Source organism: Clupea harengus, chromosome 12 (assembly GCF_900700415.2).
Source record: "Clupea harengus chromosome 12, Ch_v2.0.2, whole genome shotgun sequence".
NCBI classification, from domain to species: Eukaryota; Metazoa; Chordata; class Actinopteri; order Clupeiformes; family Clupeidae; genus Clupea; species Clupea harengus.
Window position 1 is genome coordinate 11810134 of NC_045163.1, and position 25000 is coordinate 11835133.

The 25000-nt window shown below is 42.5% G+C and overlaps 1 protein-coding gene across 2 annotated transcripts in view; it reads left to right on the forward strand.

Annotated features, from left to right (window-relative positions):
- Positions 1-25000, forward strand: part of fibcd1b (fibrinogen C domain containing 1b) — a 114153-nt gene that overhangs the window by 39354 nt on the left and 49799 nt on the right. For both annotated transcript variants that reach the window (XM_031577402.2, XM_031577404.2), the window contains 2 exons: positions 18500-18979; positions 24994-25000. The exon at positions 24994-25000 is cut by the window's right edge and continues 153 nt beyond it. In XM_031577402.2, the coding sequence (XP_031433262.1) occupies positions 18500-18979; positions 24994-25000 (487 nt within the window). The remainder of the gene's footprint in view (positions 1-18499; positions 18980-24993) is intronic.

Sequence of the window (25000 nt, forward strand, 5' to 3'; positions counted from 1 at the left end):
ATTGATCTCTGTCTCACAGTATTGATTAATGATCTCTGTCTCACAGTAATAATCTCCTTCTCACAGTATTGATCTCTGTCTCACAGTATTGATTAATGATCTCTGTCTCACAGTAATAATCTCCTTCTCACAGTAATGATCTCTGTCTCACAGTATTGATCTCTGTCTCACAGTATTGATTAATGATCTCTGTCTCACAGTAATAATCTCCTTCTCACAGTATTGATCTCTGTCTCACAGTATTGATTAATGATCTCTGTCTCACAGTAATAATCTCCTTCTCACAGTATTGATCTCTGTCTCACAGTATTGATTAATGATCTCTGTCTCACAGTAATAATCTCCTTCTCACAGTATTGATCTCTGTCTCACAGTATTGATTAATGATCTCTGTCTCACAGTATTGATCTCCTTCTCACAGTATTGATCTCTGTCTCACAGTAATGATCTCTGTCTCACAGTAATGATCTCTGTCTCTGAATGATCTCTGTCTCACAGTATTGATTAATGATCTCTGTCTCACAGTATTGATCTCCTTCTCACAGTATTGATCTCTGTCTTACAGTATTGATCTCTGTCTCACAGTATTGATCTCTGTCTCACAGTATTGATCTCTGTCTCACAGTATTGATCTCTGTCTCACAGTAATGATCTCTGTCTCTGAATGATCTCTGTCTCACAGTATTGATTATTGATCTCTGTCTCACAGTATTGATCTCCTTCTCACAGTATTGATCTCTGTCTTACAGTATTGATCTCTGTCTCACAGTATTGATCTCTGTCTCACAGTATTGATCTCTGTCTCACAGTAATGATCTCTGTCTCTGAATGATCTCTGTCTCACAGTATTGATTAATGATCTCTGTCTCACAGTATTGATCTCCTTCTCACAGTATTGATCTCTGTCTTACAGTATTGATCTCTGTCTCACAGTATTGATCTCTGTCTCACAGTATTGATCTCTGTCTCACAGTATTGATCTCTGTCTCACAGTATTGATCTCTGTCTCACAGTAATGATCTCTGTCTCTGAATGATCTCTGTCTCACAGTATTGATTATTGATCTCTGTCTCACAGTATTGATCTCCTTCTCACAGTATTGATCTCTGTCTTACAGTATTGATCTCTGTCTCACAGTATTGATCTCTGTCTCACAGTATTGATCTCTGTCTCACAGTAATGATCTCTGTCTCTGAATGATCTCTGTCTCACAGTATTGATCTCTGTCTCACAGTAATGATCTCTGTCTCTGAATGATCTCTGTCTCACAGTATTGATTATTGATCTCTGTCTCACAGTATATGATCTCTGTCTCACAGTAATGATCTCTTTCTCTGCCATGTTGAGACTGGGTAAGATATTACAAATTTCATGTATTGTGATGCCTTGTGATTCCACCCCTAGTGGGATAGTAAAACTTGACTTGACCTGATTTATGAAATACTTCCAATGAATGCTGTATTTTTTCCTGCAAGGACTATGATAGTTATTATTATTATTATTAATAAGGAAAATTACAGGTACAGTTATTATGACAGTTCCTACGTTAAAAAACTGATACTTTAAAACTTGCTTAGTTTCAGATGAATAAATGCCCATGTTTGACTATGTGTCCTGCATGCCGTTCCTGTCTATTATGTTAAATGCCCATGTTTGACTATGTGTACTGTATGCAGTTCCTGTCTATTGTGTTCAATGCCTCATATGCATCTGAGATGAATGGGAGCCGACTGCACGTGTGTGGGGGAGGGACAGGGCTAGAGAGGGCATTCTCTGCTTTGGCCATCTTGCCTCAGTCTCTGCAATGGAGGTATATAACCTCTCCTAGACTCCTCTGTCCTTCAGTTTGAGTGAGATCGAGTAGGATGAGATTTATGTTCAGTAGGCTCATTTAGTAGACTCATTTAGTAGACTCATTTAGCAGACTCATTTAGTAGACGCTTTCACGTAAAAGGTATCACACTGCTGACCTTGGTGTGTTGCCATAACCGTTGACCTACAGGAACTCTAACAATGACAATAACGATTACAGCAACAATGAAGACAGCAAAGCTGGCTATGCAACGATCACAGGCATTCTCTCAACTACTTCTCCTCGTACTAATTATTTGATCTCACATCTATAACTGTACATTAGGTTAGGGGTGCTACGTTAGATTTATGTTTCTGAGTGAGATACAAACTCATAATATACCTTTACACTACAGTATACACTGTAAAGGCTATGGGCATGAGACCCAGTGCTGTTGGACTCCTTCGTGGTGTATATGGGAAATTCTGGCCATCTGGCCGGCAGAAAAACTCCCCTTTCAGTGTGTGTGTGTGTATGTATGTCTGTGTGTGTCTGTGTGTGTGTGTGTGTGTGTATGTGTGTGTGTGTGTGTGTGTGTGTGTGTGTGTGTGTGTGCACGTGTGTGTGAGCATGTTCGAAATGCAGCTGGCGCATCATTGATGTTGACAGAAGCATAAAATGTATCCTGGTCAAACGTGAAGCTCTGATATCTTGGCTCAATAAAGCATGGCTCCATTGGGAACAGTCGCCTGCCTTGGCCTGTGTTATCTCATAACTCCAGTGCGACTGGAAATGGCTTTTAGTAAAGGAGGCTACAGATCTCTGTGTGAAATGGTGCATGAGTTTTTATATAAGCTGAGATGCAAATATTAGTTTGTGGAAAAAGGCTAGGGGAAGGTATATCAGCTCCATCCATGTAATATTATACACATGCATGATTGTCTACCTATGTGTACTGTATGTTTTTGTGTGTGTATTTGTGTCTCTACAGTTGTTCATAGACAATGTGTATGCATGTGTGTGTTTGTGTTTGCATTTGTTCACATGTCTATAGTACATGTGTATCTGTATGTATGTCTGTGTGTGTGTGTGTGTGTGTGTGTGTGTGTGTGTGTGTGTGTGTGTGCGTATGTGTGTGGGTGGGTGGGTGTGTGTGTTTGTGTGTGTGTGTGTGTGTGTGGTGGGTGTGTTCTGCTCTGGATCCTACTGTGTTATTAATGAGCCCAATATTAGACCAATATCATGACTCCTGTGCTAAGAATACACACAGACTCTCACACACACACACACACACACACACACACACACACACACACACACACACACACACACACACACACACACACACACACACACACACACACACACACACACAAAATCCAAAACTGAAATGTTTCACATATAATTATATTGCTTCACATATTTGTACTGTGTGTGTATGTATGTGTATGTGTATGTGTATGTGTATGTGTATGTGTATGTGTATGTGTATGTGTATGTGTGTGTGTGTGTGTGGTGGTGTGTGGTGGTATCTGGTTTCTCCTTTTTAGGGCTTTTGACAAGACTAATGGTGGGTCAATGAGGGTGAGTGTCGAAGCCTCTCTGCTGAACAAACTCACATAATTAACTACGGTAATTACAGGTGCTCTGGATGACGGCCAGAGAGATGGAGAGAGAGAGATGGAGAAAAAGAGTGAGAGAGAGAACGAAGGAGAGCGAGACAGATGAAAAATGATTTATTGCTTAAAGATTTAAATCAGTATCAGTTATCGCCCATGCATGAGATACCCAGTTTTGCCCCAGCATAAAATGAGCTGTGAGGTGTCATTTCCCAATCAACTTAATTCCTTTTATTTATCATTTCATATGGACATAAAACAGCTTTCTTATCAACATTAATTATCTTTTTTTCTATTATCATGTCTCAACTAGGCTCTCTCTCACTCTCTCACTACGACTGATGTAGCCTACCTATCCCTGTGTTTGTGTGCGTGTGTGTGTGCGCAAGTGTGCATGTGGGTCTGTGTGTGCATGTGTGTGTAAGAGAGAGAGAGAGGGGGAGAAGAAGAAGAAGAAAATCCTAAATATATCCAGTGTAGCTGATCCATGAGCATCCTAGGCTACTGCACTGAGCACACTACAGAGATGTCTGTGTGTGTGTGTGTGTGTGTGTGTGAGAGAGAGAGTGTGTGTCAAAAGCGTAAGGGTCGTATTACAGAAAACATCTTATCTCAGGTTCTTTCTTTATAGGCCAGGTTTTTATCACATTCCATATTCACATTCCATATTACAGAAGTAAATCCTATCTTATTGTAGTCTGCCTATCTTCTCTTACAACATCTTATCTTAGGCTATTTGAAGTTAGTCCTCAGATAGTCAATCCTACTCAACAATCATTTCTAGCACTAGAAAATAGCTAACCCGAGCAAAGCTAGCTAGCAACAACAACAAAACAACCCCTTCAACAATAAAACTATGGAGAAAGGAAACAGAAAAAGCTTTTAAACTGAAACCTGACTAAATCAAACTGCAATCTAGTTGTCTGCTTTATTGTCGAACTGCAAGAGGTTAAGTTCTGACAGCAGCCATTGTTTTCCTTGCTTTCTACCAAAAACCTCCTATGCCCACGGCCATTTTCAATCAAAAGTACATAAAACTGTCACAAAAAATGTCATTTTGCCAGCGATGGATAGTTAGTGGGCTATTATAGGATAGTTACCTCAGGGTTGTTTCTTTCATGAGAACACACAGTTTAGGACAGCATGTGGGTGGCATATTCATGTGGGTATGTGTGAATCATATTCACCTCTGCTGTAGCACTCTGTAGACTCTCTCAGTTTGTCACACCTTAATTAACAGTGCTCTCTCACAGGTACCGCACACACACACACACACACACACACAACACCACACACACACACACCACACACACACACAACACACACACACGCACACGCACACGCACACGCACACACAGCCAGTCACATGAACACACATACTCACACACACACACACACACACATACACACACACACACACACACACACACAACACACACACGCACACACGCACACAGCCAGTCACATGAACACACACACACACGCACACACACACACAGCCAGTCACATGAACACACACACTCATGCATAAACATGAATGTGACACATAAGCAGCCCATAATAGTGTACATAAATATTTTTTTATAGCACATTCACACACACTTTGCAATGCAAGCTTACACACAAGCAGACGTGCATGCCCGCGCGCACACACACACACACACACAAACACACACACACACACACACACACACACTCACAGTGTGTGGTCGCTGAGGTGACAAAAACAAATCCAGACATAGGCCGTCTCCCCGGATACTCCGGCAGCATAGAATGTCAGCGCCCAGCCAGAGCTACAGCTGGGATAAACAGGAAGAGTGATGGAGTGAGAGGAACGAAGAAAAGAAAAGAAAAAAGAGGAGAAGAGATGAAGAGAGGAAGATGGAAGGAGGGAGGTATAGAGAGGGTCACTGAAGATCCTCACACGTTTTAACCATAAGGATCTATGAGTTATTCATAAAGTGCATTCCTAATCCATTATGCATATGATGTGGTTGATGACTGCTGTCATCCTAGAGAGAAGCTGGCTATGAAGAGAGAGGTGGCGCAGACCTGAGTCAAACCTGGCTTCAGTCTGACATGGATCTGGTGGAACTGCTTCAGATCAGAGCCAGATCACTTACCAGAGAGACAGGGACACTGCACTGGTGCCTTTTGAAATGGAGATGGGGGGGGGGGGGGGGTGTAGAAATCAGCTAAGGTGCATAGTAGTAGTAGCAATAGCAATAGTAATTAGCAATAGTAAACTGGGTGTAGACTGTGTGGGAGATAGAAGCCATGTTCTTATCCTATCACCCCTGTTCAGTTTCATGACACATTCATGTTTTTCCTCTTATGGTGGTATGGTAACACTGTAGGATCATCAGCTGAAAGTGATAACAAAGTTATTCTCCTCAAACCCATAGTCCAGTGTCCATCGGAAACAAGTACAATACTTGGCTAATACCAGCTCCTGTTGTGTGGTTCTGAATTCTACTTTCCTCCATCACCCTCTCTCTTTTGCCTTTCTCCCTCTCCTTCTCTCTCTTCCTCTCTCGCTATATATATATCTCCCTCTTTCCCTCTCTGCCGGTGTTGAGTCCTGTTCTGTGAATAATATCCAGATCGCATGACCAGATTTGGTAGTGCCATCACCATGAAGCACATCTCCCACAGAGGATGAACAGCATGGAGCAAGGATTCCCAAAGCGAGTGGACACACACACAGACACTCACACATACACACACACACACACACACACACACACACACACACACACACACACACACACACACACACACACACCAAGACACTCACTCCCACACGTCACTCTTCTCCGTGTGAGGTTCATTGAACATTTGAAGCTGGGCACGCAACTATTGGGGGAAGGGTAGAGTTGGGCTTATCTGAGCAGTAGTGCAGAGAGTGTGTGTAGTATGTGTGTATGTTTCAGTGTGTGTGTAGTCTGTGTGTATGTTTCAGTGTGTGTGTAATCTGTGTGTATGTTTCAGTGTGTGTGTAGTATGTGTGTGTGTTTCAGTGTGTGTTGTATGTGTGTGTGTTTCAATGTGTGTTGTATGTGTGTATGTTTCAGTGTGTGTGTAGTATGTGTGTATGTTTCAGTGTGTGTAGTATGTGTGTATGTTTCAGTGTGTGTTGTGTGTGTGTATGTTTCAGTGTGTGTGTTGTATGTGTGTATGTTTCAGTGTGTGTGTAGTACGTTTCAGAGGCTCTTCCTGCCTAAGCTGGCGTTGCAGTGCAATTTCATGCTCCCTGTGTCCGTGATCTTTGGCTTTTAGGTCAGTATTTGCCTACATGTATGTGGTGATTGTATCTTGAGGGTAGCTATGTGTTTGTGCTAGGGCTAGAACTGACTTCTCTGTATGTGTGCATTTTATTCAGGAAGGATGTATGAAGAAGCAGTCAATTATTCCGATCGATGAATGAATGTATGTGTATGTATGTTTGTGTGTGTGATAGAGAGAGATAGGGAGGTGGAGAGAGAAGGAGAGAGAAAGAGAGATATAGGGATATTGTATTCTATATTAGGCCAGGCAAATTAACCCTTTTTGGAGCCAATAATAGAATTAATTGTAAAATAATTTTTTTCAGCATAGATCATTTCTATGAGGTGTCCAGAACAACATACTAAAAGTCCTAAGAAATCCTAGTTGAGGAAATATGTTTAATTCTCATCAATCTGAGATGTGTGCTAATAATGCATGGCAAAAATACACCTCAAAAATGTAATTTTTTTCCTTTACTCCTATCAAAATGAAACTTTACACAATGAAAGTACCCATGAAAAGTAACATTTTTTGTATTACAAGTTTCTTTGAAAATGAATTTTAATATGCAAATGAGCTATACACTAATCGAATATGCCCAAAATACATCCAAATAGGCTTATCTTTTTCCTTTACTCCTACCACAATAAAACTTTACATAGTAAAGTATACATGAAAAGTAACTTTTTTTGTATTACAAGTTTCTTTTTAAATGAATTTAAATATGCACATGAGCATCACACTTATTGAATATGTCCTAATTGCATAGGCAGAAACACCATACCCCTGGCAGGTACTACCAAGCCAGGCAGTTTTCAGGTTAGAGGCCAGTCTAAAAGCAGCATTGCCATCTCCCATTGGCAGTAGGATGATTGGATGAAGATTGGGCCGATGTATTTGTCATACATATGAAGGTGTTTCTGCCTATGGACATATTCAATAAGTGTGGAGCTCATGTGCATATTCAAATTAATTTCAAAAGAAACTTGTAATACAAAAAAGTTACTTTTCATGTATACTTTTACTATGTAAAGTTTTATTGTGGTAGGAGTAAAGGAAAAAAATAAGCCTATTTGGATGTATTTTGGGCATATTCGATTAGTGTATAGCTCATTTGCATATACAAATTAATTTCAAAAGAAACTTGTAATACAAATTGTTTTACTTTTCATGGGTACTTTCATTGTGTAAAGTTTCATTTTGATAGGAGTAAAGGAAAAAAATTACATTTTTGAGGTGTATTTTTGCCATGCATTATTAGCACACATCTCAGATTGATGAGAATTAAACATATTTCCTCAACTAGGATTTCTTAGGACTTTTAGTATGTTGTTCTGGACACCTCATAGAAATGATCTATGCTGAAAAAAATTATTTTACAATTAGTCTGTCGTAAAACGCTATTTTGCCTGGACTATATTCTATGCATTACCTTAAGTCTCTTACAGTAAAAGCAATGAAAATGTATCTAAGCAACAGACTGTCAGGTCCCCCAATGCACTCCTCCTTTCCTGTGTTTTTGGATCTGTGCATATGTGCGTCTACATGTTTGTTTGTGTATGTTTGTCTGTGTGACAGAGAGAGAGAGAAAGTGTGTGTGTGTGTGTGTAATATGTGTGTGTGTATGTATGTGTGTGTGTATGTGTGTATGTGTGTGCGTGCGTGCGTGCGTGCGTGCGTGCGTGCGTGTGTGCGTGCGTGCGTGCGTGTGTGCGTGCGTGTGTGTGTATGTGTGCGTGTGTGTCTATGTGAAACAGAACGTTTGTTAGTGGAAATGCATATTCCCGCCACCCACTCACGTCATGCAGCAGAGACCTGCATGAGCCCCAGCTGTGATGCGTGAGTGCAGTTGCAGACCAGATCGTGTGTGTGAGTGAGATGAGTTCTTAGAAACGTCTGACCTCCCCATTCATTCCAATTATAATTCCTTGTACATTGAGGTCATTCTAACCTGGTTAGTACAATAAGCACACAGACACCCACCCTCCCACCAATTCAGAGAGACACACACACACACACTGTAACCACCATCTTGTTGCAAGCTCCTTTCTCATTTGCAAAGATTACAAATGTCTCTATGTGTTATGGGTCCGCCATGCCCGCATCCTCACCTATGGTGTCTGCCGAAAGAGAGAGAGAGAGAGAGAGAGGGAGAGAGAAGAGAGAGAGAGAGAGAGAGAGAGGAGAAGAGAGAGAGAGAAGAGAGAGAGAGGAGAGAGAGAGAGAGAGAAGAGAGAGGAGAAGAGAGAGAGAGGGAGGAGAGAGAGAGAAGAGAGAGAGAAGAGAGAGAAAGAGAGATTTTTTTTGATTTTTCAACAACTTTTTATTATAAGCTTTGAAAAACACACAAGAACATTATCAGATCATTTGACACAATATTGAATGAATAAATATACAAAAAAAATACAAAAAACAAAACATATAATTTAATCAGGGGATCCAGCCCTCTTCAAAAAAGTAGCAAAAAACACATTTTCATCCTCAATTTTACACAGCGCACCACAGTGACACCATGTCTGTTCAAATGAATCAAGGTTTTTCATTGCCTTATAGAAACGAAAATCAATTAAAATACGAGATCTCACTAAAATTGAGAAAACTAATACCAAGTCTTCACTAGACATTTGCTCAACTTTGTTTCTTCGACTGACATAGATAGCCATTTTTGCTTGACCAAGAATGAAATTTATCAGCTGGCATTTATAACGTCGTTTCTGTACATATTTAAAACCAAAGATAAAAGTCTCTGATGAAAAGATTTCGTGAAGCTGAACAAAGAGCATTTGCAAAATAGCAAATAAAGGTCTTAGCCTCACACACTGCATAAAAGCATGAAATACAGTTTCTCTTGAAAAACAAAATGGGCACTCTTGGCCTACATCGGGGTTTAAAACAGAAACAAATGCATTGACTGCAACAGCACCATGCAGAATTCTCCACTGCAAATCCCCAATTTTCTTTGTCAATGGTGACTTGTAAAACGCTCTCCATTGAGGTTTAAAACTCTCCTCTACCTGCAAAACAGTACGCCAGGGTGTGTCTGTTCTCTTGTCCAGTATCTTTCTATTTAAAGACTTAACACACGTTTGGTACAAGGCTTTACCCTTTGCTGGCTTTGGACCCAAGAATGTCAATTCATCACATTGCAAATAAATCCCAGTGCAATCCATAAGATTGGGAGACAAAGTAAAGTTAGGGAAAGGATCACTGCAGTCTGGACTGCACAACCCACTGATGAAGTCTCCCAGCATTTGTAACTCTCCACTTGTTAATGAAGCCCGCCATTTCTCCAGGAGTTGGGCAATAACACGGATGGATCTCACACCCAAATGATCTGCAACATTCCTGGTATTCCCAAAGTCTGATCCAGCCAACCGAAATAAGTGGCCTAGTGTGGTGACTCCAGACCTGAGCAGGCTAAAAGTAACTGCATGAATTGGCTTTTCACAAGTTATGTCCAGTCTTGAGCCATAGATCAGAGGTTCCTTTAAAAACCAGTAAAGAGAACTTGTGCTGTGTGCCCTTTGCACTGTTAAAAGAGACCAGACTTTAAAAAGATTTGAGTAAAATATGGGGAATCTGCTCAGGTTGATCTTCTTCGGATCCACCAAGAATAAATTCCTCTCCAGTCCCAATCCATCAAAAGTTCGTAAGATGGCACAAGCCACAGACTTCCAACCACAGTCCACAGGCCCTGTGAGTAGACGCTGCACAAACTGTAGGCGAAAAGCCGCTGTTCTGCTCTGTAAGTGAATAAGTCCATGTCCACCTTCCCCTTTGGGCAGATATAAAACATTCTGTGGTACCCAATGCAGATTGTCCCAGAAGAAGTTTACCAAGATTGACTGGATTTTAGACAGCAGGTGTGTTGGAGGATCTATACAAGCAAGCCGATGCCAGAGGGAGGATGCAGCCAAATTGTTAATAATAAGGACACGCCCTCTGTAAGACAATTTACTAATTAAAAACTTCCAGTTGTGAAGGCGTCCCTTTATTTTTTCTACAGAACCTTCAAAATTTTTCTGTATGAACTTTTCATCCCCTAGAAATACTCCAAGATATTTAAAACCTTCCCTGGTCCAATGTAAGCTATCTGGTAAACTTGGCCCTCCATCTGACCACTTCCCAACCAGCATAGCTGTACTTTTAGACCAGTTAACTTTTGCAGAGGAAATGGCTCTAAAATCTTCAAACATATTCAACATCACATTCACATCCCTCTGCCCGCTTACGAACACAGCAACATCATCTGCATATGCAGACACCTGAAAGGCATTTCCACAATTTGGAATAGTCACCCCATGTAGCTCTTTTCTTAGCCTTATTAAAAGGGGCTCTATTGCCAAGGCATATAGCATACCAGACAAGGCACATCCTTGTCTAACACCCCTATGCACTTTAAAAGGAGCACACAAGTCACCATTAACTTTGAGCATACTCTCAATGTCACAATACAGAACTCTTATTAAATCAATAAAATGTGGACTAAAGCCAAAAGCTGCCAGAACACTCCACAAATAGTTGTGCTCAACCCTGTCAAATGCCTTCTCTTGGTCTATAGATACCAGACCAAACTCCAGGTTAAAAAACTTGCCTAAATCAAAGATATCTCTGATAAAAGAGATATTATTGTGAATTAGTCTACCTGGTACACAATAGGTCTGGTCAGGGTGGATGACCTGCTCCAAAACCTTGCTCAGTCTATTGGCCAATGTTTTAGAGAGCAGTTTATACTCACTACAGAGTAATGACACAGGCCTCCATGACTTTATGTCATTCAGGTCACCTTTTTTGGGCAGCAGAGAGAGCACCGCTCTGCGGCAACTCAGTGGCAGTCGCCCCTTGGCTAAACTGTCACTAAGTACAGCCAGTATATCTTCACCCATTTCGGGCCAAAAGGACTTATAAAAATCTATAGGAATGCCATCGACGCCCGGAACTTTGGCACATTGCATCCCTTGGAGGGCTATGTCCAGTTCCTCTAGGGTCAAAGCCCTACCGAGGTCTACATTAGCCTCTGTGGACACCTGAGGTAATTTGTCAAGAAAGACACTGTCCTCAGCCTGGTTCTGGAAGATCTCGCTTTTGTATAGCTCCTCATAGAAGCCAACTGCTCTCCTGCGTATGTCGGCATGGTCAGACAGCAGTGTCCCATCCTCTGAACGTAGAGCATGAATAAATCTTTTTTGTCCATTTTTTTTCTCCAAATTAAAAAAGAATTTTGATGGTGCATCCATCAACTCCGCACTTTGGAAGCGGGACCTGACCAGAGCTCCCTGTGCTGTTATACCTAGTAGTTTAGCCAATTCATTTTTCTTAACTCTAAAATTTTCAGTGTGGGCCTGCTGGCCTGTGTTTTCAGCTAAGTTCTGAAGCTCAATTATTTCTTTTTCTAATGTTTCCATGCTTTGAGTTATGTCCCTTGTGACATTGACAGTGTACTCTTGACTTAGCTGTCTTATCTGCACCTTGGCAAAATCCCACCACTGCTGTAATGACTGGAAGGAAGGTTTCGTTGTTCTAAAATCATTCCAAAAGTATGTGAACACATCCTTAAAATGGACATCAGACAATAAATTAGTATTAAAATGCCAGTAGGAACTTTTTGGCTTAACAGAATTTAAAGAAAAAGAACAAACAACTAAACTGTGGTCTGAAAAACCGACTGGAATGATGGAGCAGTTTCTAAAAATACTACGCTGGTGTTTAAAACCATAAAACCTATCCAGTCTGGCCAAAGACAATAGATTGTTATACGCATGAACCCATGTATACTGCCTGTCACTAGTGTGGAAATTCCTCCAAATGTCCACAAGGACATTTGAATTTTTCAACTCAATGAGCCGTCTTCGTGAGGGCATGTGCGGCTCAACATGGTTCCTGTCTATGGCTTTTTCAGTACAGTTAAAATCCCCTCCCAGAAGTAAAAACTCCTGTGAATCAAGACCATGTAAGGCATTTTCCAGACTATTTAAAAAAAGCATTCTGTCAATTGCCATAGTAGGCGCATAGACACAAATAAAAACAAAAAAATGATTTTCAAATTGGGCTTTTACTTTCAAAAGTCTACCTTTGGCAATTTCCTCAACTTGATATGATAGGGGGGTAAAAGTGCGAGAAAATAAAATAGCAACCCCACCACTATTTGAGGTGTTGTGGCTTAAAACAGACAGCCCATCAAATTCTCTTGCCCAGTCAACTGCATTCAACGCATCAGAATGCGTTTCCTGAACAAAAACAATATCAAACTTTTTTTGTTTTATCGTTTCAAACAAAACAGCTCTCTTTTTCTGTTCTCTAGCCCCGTTTATGTTTAAAGAGGCAACACGAATTTCACCCATGATAAAGAATAAAAATAAAAAGAGCTGTACACACACTTCCATCACAGAAGACAATAATTTAGGCTTTGTCATTGCTACTCAATAGAACCTTAAGCTTGGTCAGCATTTTTTTCAAACGGTAGACCTCCTGTTCAGTAAAACAGCCCTCATGCATAAATGACCTCGTCTTTGAAATGAACTGTTCCACATCAGGGAAATAATCATCAATTCGTACATTTCTCACATGCTTTGTTTCCTTCAGAAACGTTTTAACGTCATCACTGCTGTAAGTGCGGTTAGTATACCCACTCTGATGCAAACTGCAAGTTATGCTGCAGTCTGAGAAATCACTCTCACTCTCGGCATCAGACGAGCTTAAGTCAACGAGTTTCTTTTTAGCACTTTTATTTACATGAGAGCGTTTTCTCTTCTCTGGGGGTAGTTTAAAAATTCTTGCATCCATTTCCATTAGATTTACATCCGTTGCTGTCTGGACTTCACTATTGTCAGTTAATGTAACATTGTTGTCTTGTAGAACATCTGCGCTTTCACGTTCGGCATTGTCCACAACACTTCCCTCCGAACTTGCCATCTCATTTAGTGAATCTGACGTATTTTTTCCTTGTTCCTGAGGAACATCTGCGTCGTCTGTCTCACCGACAGTAGGTGAAATGGTTGCCGTCTCACCAGCACAAGGTTCACCAGTCTCGGCAGCCTGCTTCTCCCCTGCATCACCACTAGGCCTACCAACGTTTTCGCTCTGTCCAGAAGCATCATCTGAATTTCCTCGTTTATCGGGACAAGCGCGTATGAGATGTCCAGTTAGACCGCAACCAAAACATCTCATAAAGTTCGTGGTTGCATAAACAACATAATTAAAGTTATCAGCCTTTACATTCAGTGTCAGATCTAATTCATCTTTGTTATCTTTTAAAACCATGTACACGAAACGCCTAAAAGACATGACATGTTTTAAAAGCGGAGATTTACTCGCAATTGGAATCTTCTTGATCTGCGACACTACTTTACCATGCCGTGAAAGCGTTTGTAATAAAACCTCATCTTTAATGAATGGTGGTACGTTCGACAAGGTTACTCTTTTGGACGGGGTAGAAAGTGGAAGGACAGATGTGAAAACACCATTGATCGATACTCCACTTTCAACTACCTCGTTGGCCATTTCAGTGGTTCTCAAAAACAGAACAACAGCGTTGTTGTTCATGCGGGCCGCTGATAAAATATTACCATGCCCTACAATTTCTCCAATAACCAAACTACAATCTTCTACGCTGGCAGTCGATGCAATTTTGATTCCATGACGCCTCGTAAGCTGTTCAAAACCCATACCAGGGACAGCCATACCACCAGCACAACGCTGGGAGCAGACGCCCGGGAAACACCACACACAAAACAAACAAAAACACCCTACGTGCTGTTTTCACTAACCAAAACAAAAATAAACCTTAATGTTCTAGAGAAAAAAGTACATTAAATATAAGGATAGAAAAAGCTAGAAAAGTTTGGAAAGAACAGTCGTTCCTGGCACAGCGGCCAGTGCTCCTCACTCACTCACGTTTCCGCGTTTCCCACTCGCTCCCAGCATGCACTCAGAGAAAGCAAGAGAGAGAGAGAGAGAGAGAGAGAGAGAGAGAGGGAGTGAGTTATGGTGATCGTAAAGATTCCATCTACATCCCATATTAGGTGGTGATAAAATCCTGACAGAAAACGTACTAAATGCCCCCCCATCAAACACACAATCTTTGGCCCCACACACACACACACACACACACACACACAAACACGCACACACATAAGCAGACACACGCACACAGAGACACACAGTCGCAAGTGCTTCCCAGACCCAAAGACGTACTGGTTACACCCTAGAGCTGTTTAAAAGCAGCTTCCTTTCTCTTCCTTCCTCTTGGTCACACTCATAAATAATCTCTCTCTTCTGTCTGTCTCCCCTTCCTGAGGAAGACATGGTACTTAGACCCAACACAAGACATCATTATGCTAAGCAATCGCTCTTCTTTTTGCTTGTGTGTGTGTTTGTGTGTGTGTTTGTGTTTATTACCGCTGCCAAGAAGGTTATGTGTTCGATGCCATTTGTTTGTCTGTCTGACAGAAGGATTATGAAACTTGGAGGGGTAGCATGGGCCAAGGAAAAACCAGTTCAATTTCACACTCACACACACCCATACACACACACACACACACACACACACACACACAAATTGGGGTGTAGTATGGGCCAAGGAGAAACCCGTTCAATTTCTCACGCACACACACACACACACACAAAAACACACACACATTTGGGTGTAGCATTGGGCCAGGGAAGAGCCCGTTGAGTTCTGGGCAAAGGGCATATTGGCCATGGCCGAGGTCTGTACTCTGTCAGTGGCTTTCTAGTCTGTCTGTGTTTACAACCTGTCACACATCCCAGTCTGTGATTGGTCTATTTGTGTGAGCTGTCATTCCTCTATGTCTGTGTGAGTAAGGAAGAGATTTAAGAATATAAGTAGGGGGTAGAGATGGAGAGAGTGAGATAGTGGGAGAGAGAGATGTAGAATGGGAGAGAAATGGAGAGAGAGAAAGAGAGAGAACGAGAGGGATAGAGAGATGAAGAGAGAGAGAGAGAGAGAGAGAGAGGGAATGTTAACACATACTTTCTTTCTTTGTGTGGGTGTGGGGGGGTGGGTGCGGTCTGATGTGTGTGCTGTGCAGATATTTTTTTTACAGTTTTTAAAGTGTGACACACAATGTGTTTCTGAGAAAAGTCTGTCATTGCTATATGACAGCACCCTTTCAAGGACTGTGTGAGCAGGTTGTCTGCGTACACACACGTCTCATACACCCACTCACGCCCACACACACTTTTAAGTGTGTAAAAGCTCTATAGTGTTGAGTGCTTCCAGGAAACACGTTGTATTTACAAGTCAAAATTGATTCTCTATAGGACAGTTGGCAGAAGCCTGTTTTGAGCATGCTTAATGTGTATGAGAGCCACACACACACACACATACAGTACACACACATACACACACACACACACACACACACACACACACACACTCACACACATACACACACACACACACACACACACACACACACACACACACACACACACAATCATACACTCATGCACCCACACACCTATTTTGTTTCTTTAAGCACAAAGTCAGTAGTGTGCTCTTCGCCAAACCTTACACTGACAGCACCAGCCAATCATAACACAGGACCTTGATTGCTCTTTAATATGGACCAGTGTGCAGAAACTATTTGCATTCTAATTTCCATATTAATTAACTGCAGGAATTAATAAGGGAATGCAAGTGTGAGTGAACTATTATGTTGCTTTGAGGCATATGGCGAGGTCACTGTATTTCCATACACACACACACACACACACACACAGAGTCATATATGGATACAGTGGTATACACAAATGCGCATAGTTTTAACAGTCCCACTTAGACATGCAAAACGACTGGGATGGTCAGTACTCAACGTGAATACAAAAGTGGCATCTACACAAATGTGAAGCATTTTCTTTCTTTTATTCTTCCCTCTCTCATTCTCTCTGTCGCTTTTTTCTCGTTCAAATGTGTTCACAAATGTGTTCACAAATGTGTTGAATATTCTCTCTTTCCCTCTCTTTTTCTCATACACACAAACACACACACACACACACACACACACACACACACACAAACACACCCACACACACACAAATGATTGTAAAGCGAAGTGCTCTGGTGTTGGGTCCATTAACTGGAATAGCTGGTATAAAGTGTGGTTTAGATTAATTGTGTATAACGTGTAATGGACCGAGGTAGTGTTGCACCTTTGGCTGTTATTCTCACTATTACTCTACTCCAGTAATGGAGTTTCAACACACACACATACACACACGCACACACACACACACACTGCCATTCTTCTGTTTTTTTATACATTTACACACAAAATATGGTCTGCATATGGTATAACAGGAGAGTTATACTCACTTTCTACTACTAAGGTAGTCACATATTACAAGCATAGTATAGCCTTTAGGGATAGTAGAAACATTCTTGATCTTCAGAGATGGAAAAATCTCTTCAGCCTTAGAAGAAATTCATTTTATTTCTGGAGTCACTTCTCTGACCCCTGCTCACAGCAAAGTGACACATCTTCTGATTTCGCTTGAAGTGTTTCTGCTTAAAAATATCAAAACTCCCATAGACATAGCAGTTAACCTCCATTAGGGTGGCGCTTTAAGTCAGAGGAGATTATCTGATGTGAATTACACAGGGCTCTGGTTAGGGCACTGAATTTTGCATGCTTTTTATGTCGCTGTCCAAGGTCCTGAGTTAGGCATTCTCTCTCTCTGGGCTGCTGTCCATGCTTGTGGTGCTGAACATTGCCCATGTTCAGTTGCGCTGCAATGAGTTTTAGCATTCCACACTGTGTGTGTGTGTGTGGTTTGCCGTATGGTGTGGTATGTGTGTGTATAGGTTATGTGTGTGTGTGAGTGTGTGTGTGTGTTTGTGTGGTGTGAGTGTGTGTGTGTGTGTGTGTGTGTGTGTATGTGTGTGTGTGTGTGGTTTGCCGTATGGTGTGGTATGTGTGTGTATAAGTTCTGTATGTGTGTGAGTGTGTGTGTGTGGTGTGTGTGTGTGTGTGTGTGTGTGTGTGTGTGTGTGTGTGTGTGTGTGTGTGTGTGGTTTGCCGTATGGTGTGGTATGTGTGTGTATAAGTTCTGTATGTGTGTGTGTGTGTATGTGTGTGTGTGTGTGTGTAAGTGTGTTTGTGTATAAGTTGTCTATGTATATGTGTGTGTCTGTGTGAGTGTGTGTGTGTGTGTGTCAGGGTTGTTTTGGGCTGGTGTGGAGTGAGGTGTTGTTGATGTCCTCCCATTGCCTGTGGAGAGCAGAGACGGGGGGAAGGCTTTTATATATTCATGACGTCCTCATTAGGAGAGGTCAGGAAGTGAGCTGGTCTGCGCATGTGTGTGCGTGGAGAGGAGAGGGGGACTCATTAGGAATAACTTATTGTGGAGGAGTCGACGTTGTGGGCTCATACATCAGGTGTTTGGGCAGGTGTCTCATCCAGCCCGCGAATAAATCAGGGGATAAACGCCATCATCAGCAGTCAGGGAGTCCATCCAGAATACGGTGGGGGAATGGAACCTGATGGGTCTGTCCATAATGAGATAAAGATGATGGTCATACTTACCTTCTCCTTTCTGCTTCTTCCTCTCCTCTCCTCTTCTCTCAACTCCCCTCTGCTCCTCCCACTCCTCCCGTCCTCTTTTTGTGTCTCCTCATTTCTCTCACAACTCCTTCTCCGTTCTCTCTCTCATTCACTGTTCCACACTCTCTCTCCATCTCTCTCTCTTTACCCCCCTCTGTCTCTCTCCTCTCATTCTCTGCTCCGCACTCCCTCTCTCCATCTCTTTTTCTCTACCTCCCTCTCTCTCTTCCTCTCCATCTCTCTCTCTCTCTCTGTAGAGGATGAGCTGCAGCTACCTCCTCTGTACTATCCTACTCTTCGTTGCTGTGCTGCTCGCCGTCACGGTAACGGGCACCATCCTCTTCATGAACCACTACCAGGCCCCTCCTCTCTCCGATGGGCCGCCTCACATCAGCACCAACCAGGACGAGTCCAACGCCCTGGTAACGGTCGAGAGGGGCGACGGCTCACGCATCAACATCTTCATCGACCCCAACTGCCCCGACTACAACAGCAACTTCATGCGGCTGGAGGGCGTGCAGACGTCCCTGCTGCACTCGCTCACCGACCACGACTCCGACCTCAAGTCCGTCAAGGGTCAGGACCGCGCTCTACTGGTCAACCTGGCAGAGGAGGTGGCCAAGCTGTCTGCCCACGCCGGGCAGCTGAAGATGGACTACGAGGCCCTGAGGAGGGGACAGGGCAGCCTGGGTCAGGAGCTGAGCACGCTGCAGAACGAACAGGGCAGACTCATTCAGGTATACACACTCTCTCTCACACACACACACCTATACAATCAAACACACATACACACACACACACACACACACACACACACACACACACACACAGACACACACACACCAGTACCCTAATAATCAGTATGGACAAGCGATTAAGTGCCACATTTCACCCCTACCTTTGCCAGTATAGGAGGAATGCAGCATCCCTCTCTCCACTCACAGCTAATGGGCCTGCATATGCACTCACTCAGGGGTGACTAAATTGATTGTTTCTTGACTTTTCATGTCCTCTATATCAACACACACACTCAGACTCTCTCTCTCTCACACACACACACACACACACTTACATTCACACACACGCACACACAAACACACACACACACACACACTAAATATAGACACAGCAATGCAGAAGAAGGTTAATGCCCAAATGTTTGCGCAGTACTCTATGTCTGTAGATTTACTGGTGTATACTGTAGCTATATCATAGCTATTCTTATGTTATGCTCATTTCCAACTTCTCAGCTGTGGTACCAGAACACTTTTGGCTTTAGAGAACATCTACTGACTTTATCACTATCTCCATGTCTTTAGTAAATAACCCCTCTACTATTAAACAATATCTTGTTGTTTGAATGTTTTCCAGTCCATGTTGCTGTCTCTCTTTGGCATCTGCTGGGGCCAGTTGGAATGCTAGTATTTTTTCTTTACCTTAGTGTCCAGACAGCAATTAGTCTGATAACAAGATCTGGCTGTTCAGTCTCACTAAGTGAATTAAATCCAGATTAAGTGTTTATTAAGTCTCAAGTAAATCTGAATTAAACTCAGAGGCTTTATGGCTGATCCCAACTCCAACTTAAAGACCATGACTGACGCACTGAGGCACATCAAATTTGTCAACCGGAGACACACACACAAGCACACACACACACACACACACACACACACACAGAAATGTGGAATATTTATCATCAGGCAACACCTGTGAAGTTGAAATGAAAGAGAAATCCGCCAAACTGAAAGTAATCCCACAGTTTTTCATCTTCCTTATGACACTTTGACAGGTCTCAGCGGTATATGTGTGTGTGCGTGTGTGTGTGTGTGTGTAGGTGTCTGCTCGTCATTCAATACATATTGCTTTTAGTGTATTAGTTTGTGTGAGATCTTGTTTGTGTTTGTGTGTGTGTGTGTGTGCATGTGTTTGTGTCTGTGTGTGTGTCTGTGTGTGTGTGTGTGTGTGTGTGTGTGCGTGCGTGTGTTTGTGTGTCTGTGTGTGTGTGTGTGCGTGTGTGTGTGTGTGTGTGTGCGTGTGCGTGTGCGTGTGCGTGTGCGTGTGCGTGTGCGTGTGCGTGTGCATGTGCGTGTGCGTGTGTGTGTGTGTATGTGTATGTGTGTGTGTGTGTGTGTGTGTGTGTGTGTGTCTATGTGTATGTGTATGTGTATGTGTATCTGTACTTCTGTGTGTGTGTGGCATGCAAGTTTCAGATCTTCCTTTCAGAGAGCAGCTCCAGCTTTTCCTGAGGCACGCACTGGTGATCCAGCACATCGACACACACTAACAAGCCACGCTACCTTAGCGTTAGCCTTATCAGAAGCCAAAAACCCAAGTTGTATGACAGGCTTACGGTGCCTCATGTGAACCTGTGAATCAGAACCAGCTTCTTATCTCCAGCCAGCCAGAGGCTGCAGGCATTCCCGGGCACCGCGACTCTGCCAGCCCTGGGCACAGAGAACACCTGTGGGGAGCCTGGGATGAATCCAGCCAGGATTGGCCTCAGACCCAGTGCAACATTGCTCCAGGGTTATGTGTTATATAAGCAGTATATCTATAGCTGTTATATAAGCAGTATATCTATAGCTGTTATATAAGCAGTCTGTCTATAGCTGTTATATAAGCAGTCTGTCTATAGCTGTTATATAGGTAATCTATCAATAGATGTTAAATAAGCAATCTATCTATAGATGTTTTAGTAACACTTTACATTAGGGAACAAATGTCATTTACAGATAACTAATTAATGTCTGTATTAAGCACCATCCAGTATTCTCCAATTATCATTGAATTGGTCACTTATTCTTGGTACACCCTTAATAACCAAGGATCAAACAGAAGGTTTATAGTCTTTTAATATGCTGTCTGAATATGCCACTTATAGTGGCAGAATACTTGTAAAATAGGTATTCCTATCAGCAAACTTTACTTTACCAACTGACAAACTATACCAACAAGTCCATCTTATAGTCTCACACGACAGAGATACCTGTTAGAGACTGATAGAGACTTATGGCCTAGGAAAAGGTCTCTGCCTTGAGGAAACACAAGATGGCTTCACTTATTGGCTTCACTCATTGCTTTCTATTTTTATTCTTATAATATATCAGTAAGATAAGCACTTATACAGACAGACATTTGTTATGTGTTTATGGTTATCATATGTTCCCTAACTAAAGTGTGTCTAATATTTTATAGGTAGTCTATCTATAGCTGTTATTAAGTCAATCTATCTACAGCTGTTATATAAACAATCTATCTATCTCCGGTTCCATGCCAGATCATGGCCGAATCCATTCCAGTGTCAGTATTTCTTTGGCTGCTTCCGGCCAGTGACATGATTTATGGTGACACTTTACAATGATGTCCGTCAGTTAGTAATGTCCCCAGTGGCTGCTGCAGTCCCAGGAGGATGGTTCCATTTTAAAAGTGGCAGAAAGGCCTTTTTATATGTGTGTGTAGTCATACGCTCATTCTTACACACACACACACACACACACACACACACACACACACATAGAGATACACACACACGCGCACACACACACACCTCCTAAATGGGCCACATTCTCATAAATCATTAATCTACCTTACCACATGAGCTTAACCAAAAGAGCACAAACAATTCACAAAACACACGTTCACACAACACATTCACTTTCAAACACACACTCACACACATCTTACAGCTTTGTACAGATATGGATCATACCAGGGTCAGACTGGGAACTGGGCTGTCTGGACTGGCCCCGTTTATCCCCTACATATGCACCCTATACAGTATAACCCTATGCACCCCTATATAACCTTATGCACCCTGTATAACCCTATGCACCATACAATATCAGGCTTTATAACCATAGGCTGAATAATAGACATTAAATTGACAGCAGCGCTGTTCTTTCACAACCATGAACCATTCTTGCTTTCAAACACTTACTTTACAAGTGTATTTTTTGTGTTGTGGTTTGGGTGGTATTTAAAGGACATATCAAACCCGTGCAAAATGATTCATGGCTGGCTCCGTAAAATAAATCCCCTCTGGCCGAGCTCTGTGAACACGGTCACTACATGCAGTATCACCTGCGAGGTTGTCATGACGCTCGTCCTTGGCAGCGGTCTCCTCCTCTTGCCTCTGCTCTTCACTGAAATCAGCCTGCGTCCAGACTCCTCTTCACTTGGCGCCGGTGGACTGTCAATGTTATCGCATTCACTGCAGCTAACGTTTACATTTCACCTGGACCCGGTAAGGTTATTTTTGAAGAAATTTGAAACTGAAAGCCTTTTGCAGCATCAGCCTTGAGATTTTTGTGTTTTTCTCTCTGACCTTTTCCGTTCCACCTTTTCTCTTTTTGGAACTTTTGTCAATTTGTATGTTTGATTGGTATCTTCATACTAATTTTTTCCCACCTGACATCGATGGACGGATCCACTTGAAAGGGTGGGGGGAGGTGACGACGGTAGGACTTCCTGCCCTAACCTTATCGTAGGTAGCCTATTTGGAACTGTGTCTCCCCCAGTTAGATGGGCTGTTCCAAAATCAAGTGGACCGCAACCGGCAGGTTGACTTTTTTCCCCACAATCTTTTCCCACATTGCTGGTGGCCTTATGGCCCACTACATGGGCTGGCCCGTCTCTAGAACAGGCCTAAGATGGAACAGACCGAGGATGGAACAGATGTAGGATGCAAGAGTCCAAGCCTGGAGCAGGCCGAGGATGGAACAGATCGAGGATGGAACAGTCCAAGCCTGGAACAGTCCAAGCCTGGAACAGAGCGAGGATGGTTGCGCTTCTCTTTATCATCATTATCAGTCCAGCTCTAGTGATTATGGGTAGACATAACATCACCGTCTCCAGATGGATACATTACTTATTATGGCAGAAATCGAGCAGTACTTTGTTTGTCTTTTGCATTTGGCTTCCTTAACCCACCCAGCTGCAAACTCATGTAAAGCGTTTATGACCATGACCATGATTCCCAAACACAAGAACAAGTAGTTGGCAGTGAAACCCCAGGCTCGTAATAATGACAAATAGTGTCTGATATTTCAGCAGCTTGGAAGTGAAACAAGCGTCCATATACAGATCGAAAGAGCATCCTATTTTAATACCAAGAGGGTAAAACTGTTACTATATTTATGTATAAGGGTGATATCTGGGGGGTTTGCGATATTGTATTTGGAACCAGTCCATTTGCACGGCACAGTGTTTGCAGAACATCTTTAATGCTTTGTGACACCAGGTCCACCAGCCAACCATGCCTGGCTCTGTAGAGGCCTGGTAAGAGCTGCAGCCATTTTTAGACCATGCATGCGCAGTGGTCTCTCTGTGGTGGGCGGCAGAGGGGAGAGCCAGTGTGGGTTATGGCTCTATGGATACCAGGTGGCGAGGTTATACTTTACCGGGAGGACTTAAAGGCGGGTTTTGATAGAGAACACACAAACACAAACACACACACAGATACACATTCACAGGCACACACACACAGAGTACTGAGTACTACAGGCCTGTATAAATTCAAGGGTGAGTGGTCTCCTTGTCTTCCTGTTGTGTCAGCCTGGGGAGGATAGGGATTATCCTGGCTAATTGCATTGTGATCCAAATTGCAGTGTCAGTCAAAGCTTATGGTGGCACACATACATTTAGACTCCCACCTTCTGTTTCTCAGTACACACACATGCTGATTAACACACCGATACGCACAGTCAGACAGTGCCACACACACAAACACACACACACAAACACACACACGCACACACACACACACAAATATAAAAAATGAAAGAACAACACACACATGCACAAATATAAAAAAATGAATGTGTGTGTGTGTGTGTGCCTGAAGGAGTAAATTATTTTTTGATAGAGCTCCTTATACTCCAAGGCCGAGTAAACTGTCCAAAAGTATGTGCTGCTAGCAGAAGACAGAGACCAACAAGAAACTGACACATACACACACACACACACACACACACACATACACAAACACACACACACACACATACACACACACTCGTAAAATGGGTCAGGTCTCAGGTCTGTGAAGTGGGTAGTCATTTTTTTGTAAAATGTGCATATTAGTGTTAGTGGCTGAATGGTTGTTTGTGTGTGTGATTATGTGTGTGTGTAATTATGTGTGTGTGTGTGTGTGTGTGTGAATATGTGTGTGTGTGTGTGTGTGTGCTTGTGTGATCACTTTTTCTGTTGTAATCTAATTACCAGGGTGTCCCTGTGCTTTGAATGTGTGTGTAATGTAATTATTATGGTTTGTGTGTAGGTGATAAAGGGCCTTTGACAATCACATATGAAAGTGTGTATGTGTGTGTGTGTGTGTGTGTGTGTGTGTGTGTGTGTGTGTGTGTGTGTGTGTGTGTGTGTGTGTGTGTGTGTGTGTGTTTGGAATAGTTTGTTACTGAAATTCTACTCAGCAAGTTAATACGTGTTGTGTTAGCATATTTATATACTGTGTGGATGGGTGGTGTGGGCTAACGTCCTGCATGTTATGTGTACCATACATAAAGCAAGGTGTGTGCGCTGATGGTCAAAGTGTGTGTGTGTGGGTGGGAGGGGGATATCTGTGTGTGTGTGTGTGTGTGTGTGTGTGTGTGTGTTGTTGAGCGCCATTTTAACATGATGAAGGAGATAACCTCTGTGTGTTTTCACATGAGATAACCTCTGCTCTCTCTGTTTGTCTGTGTGTGTGTGTGTGTGTGCATACGTGTGTGTGTGTGTGTGTGTGTGTGTGTGTGTCCAGCTCCTCT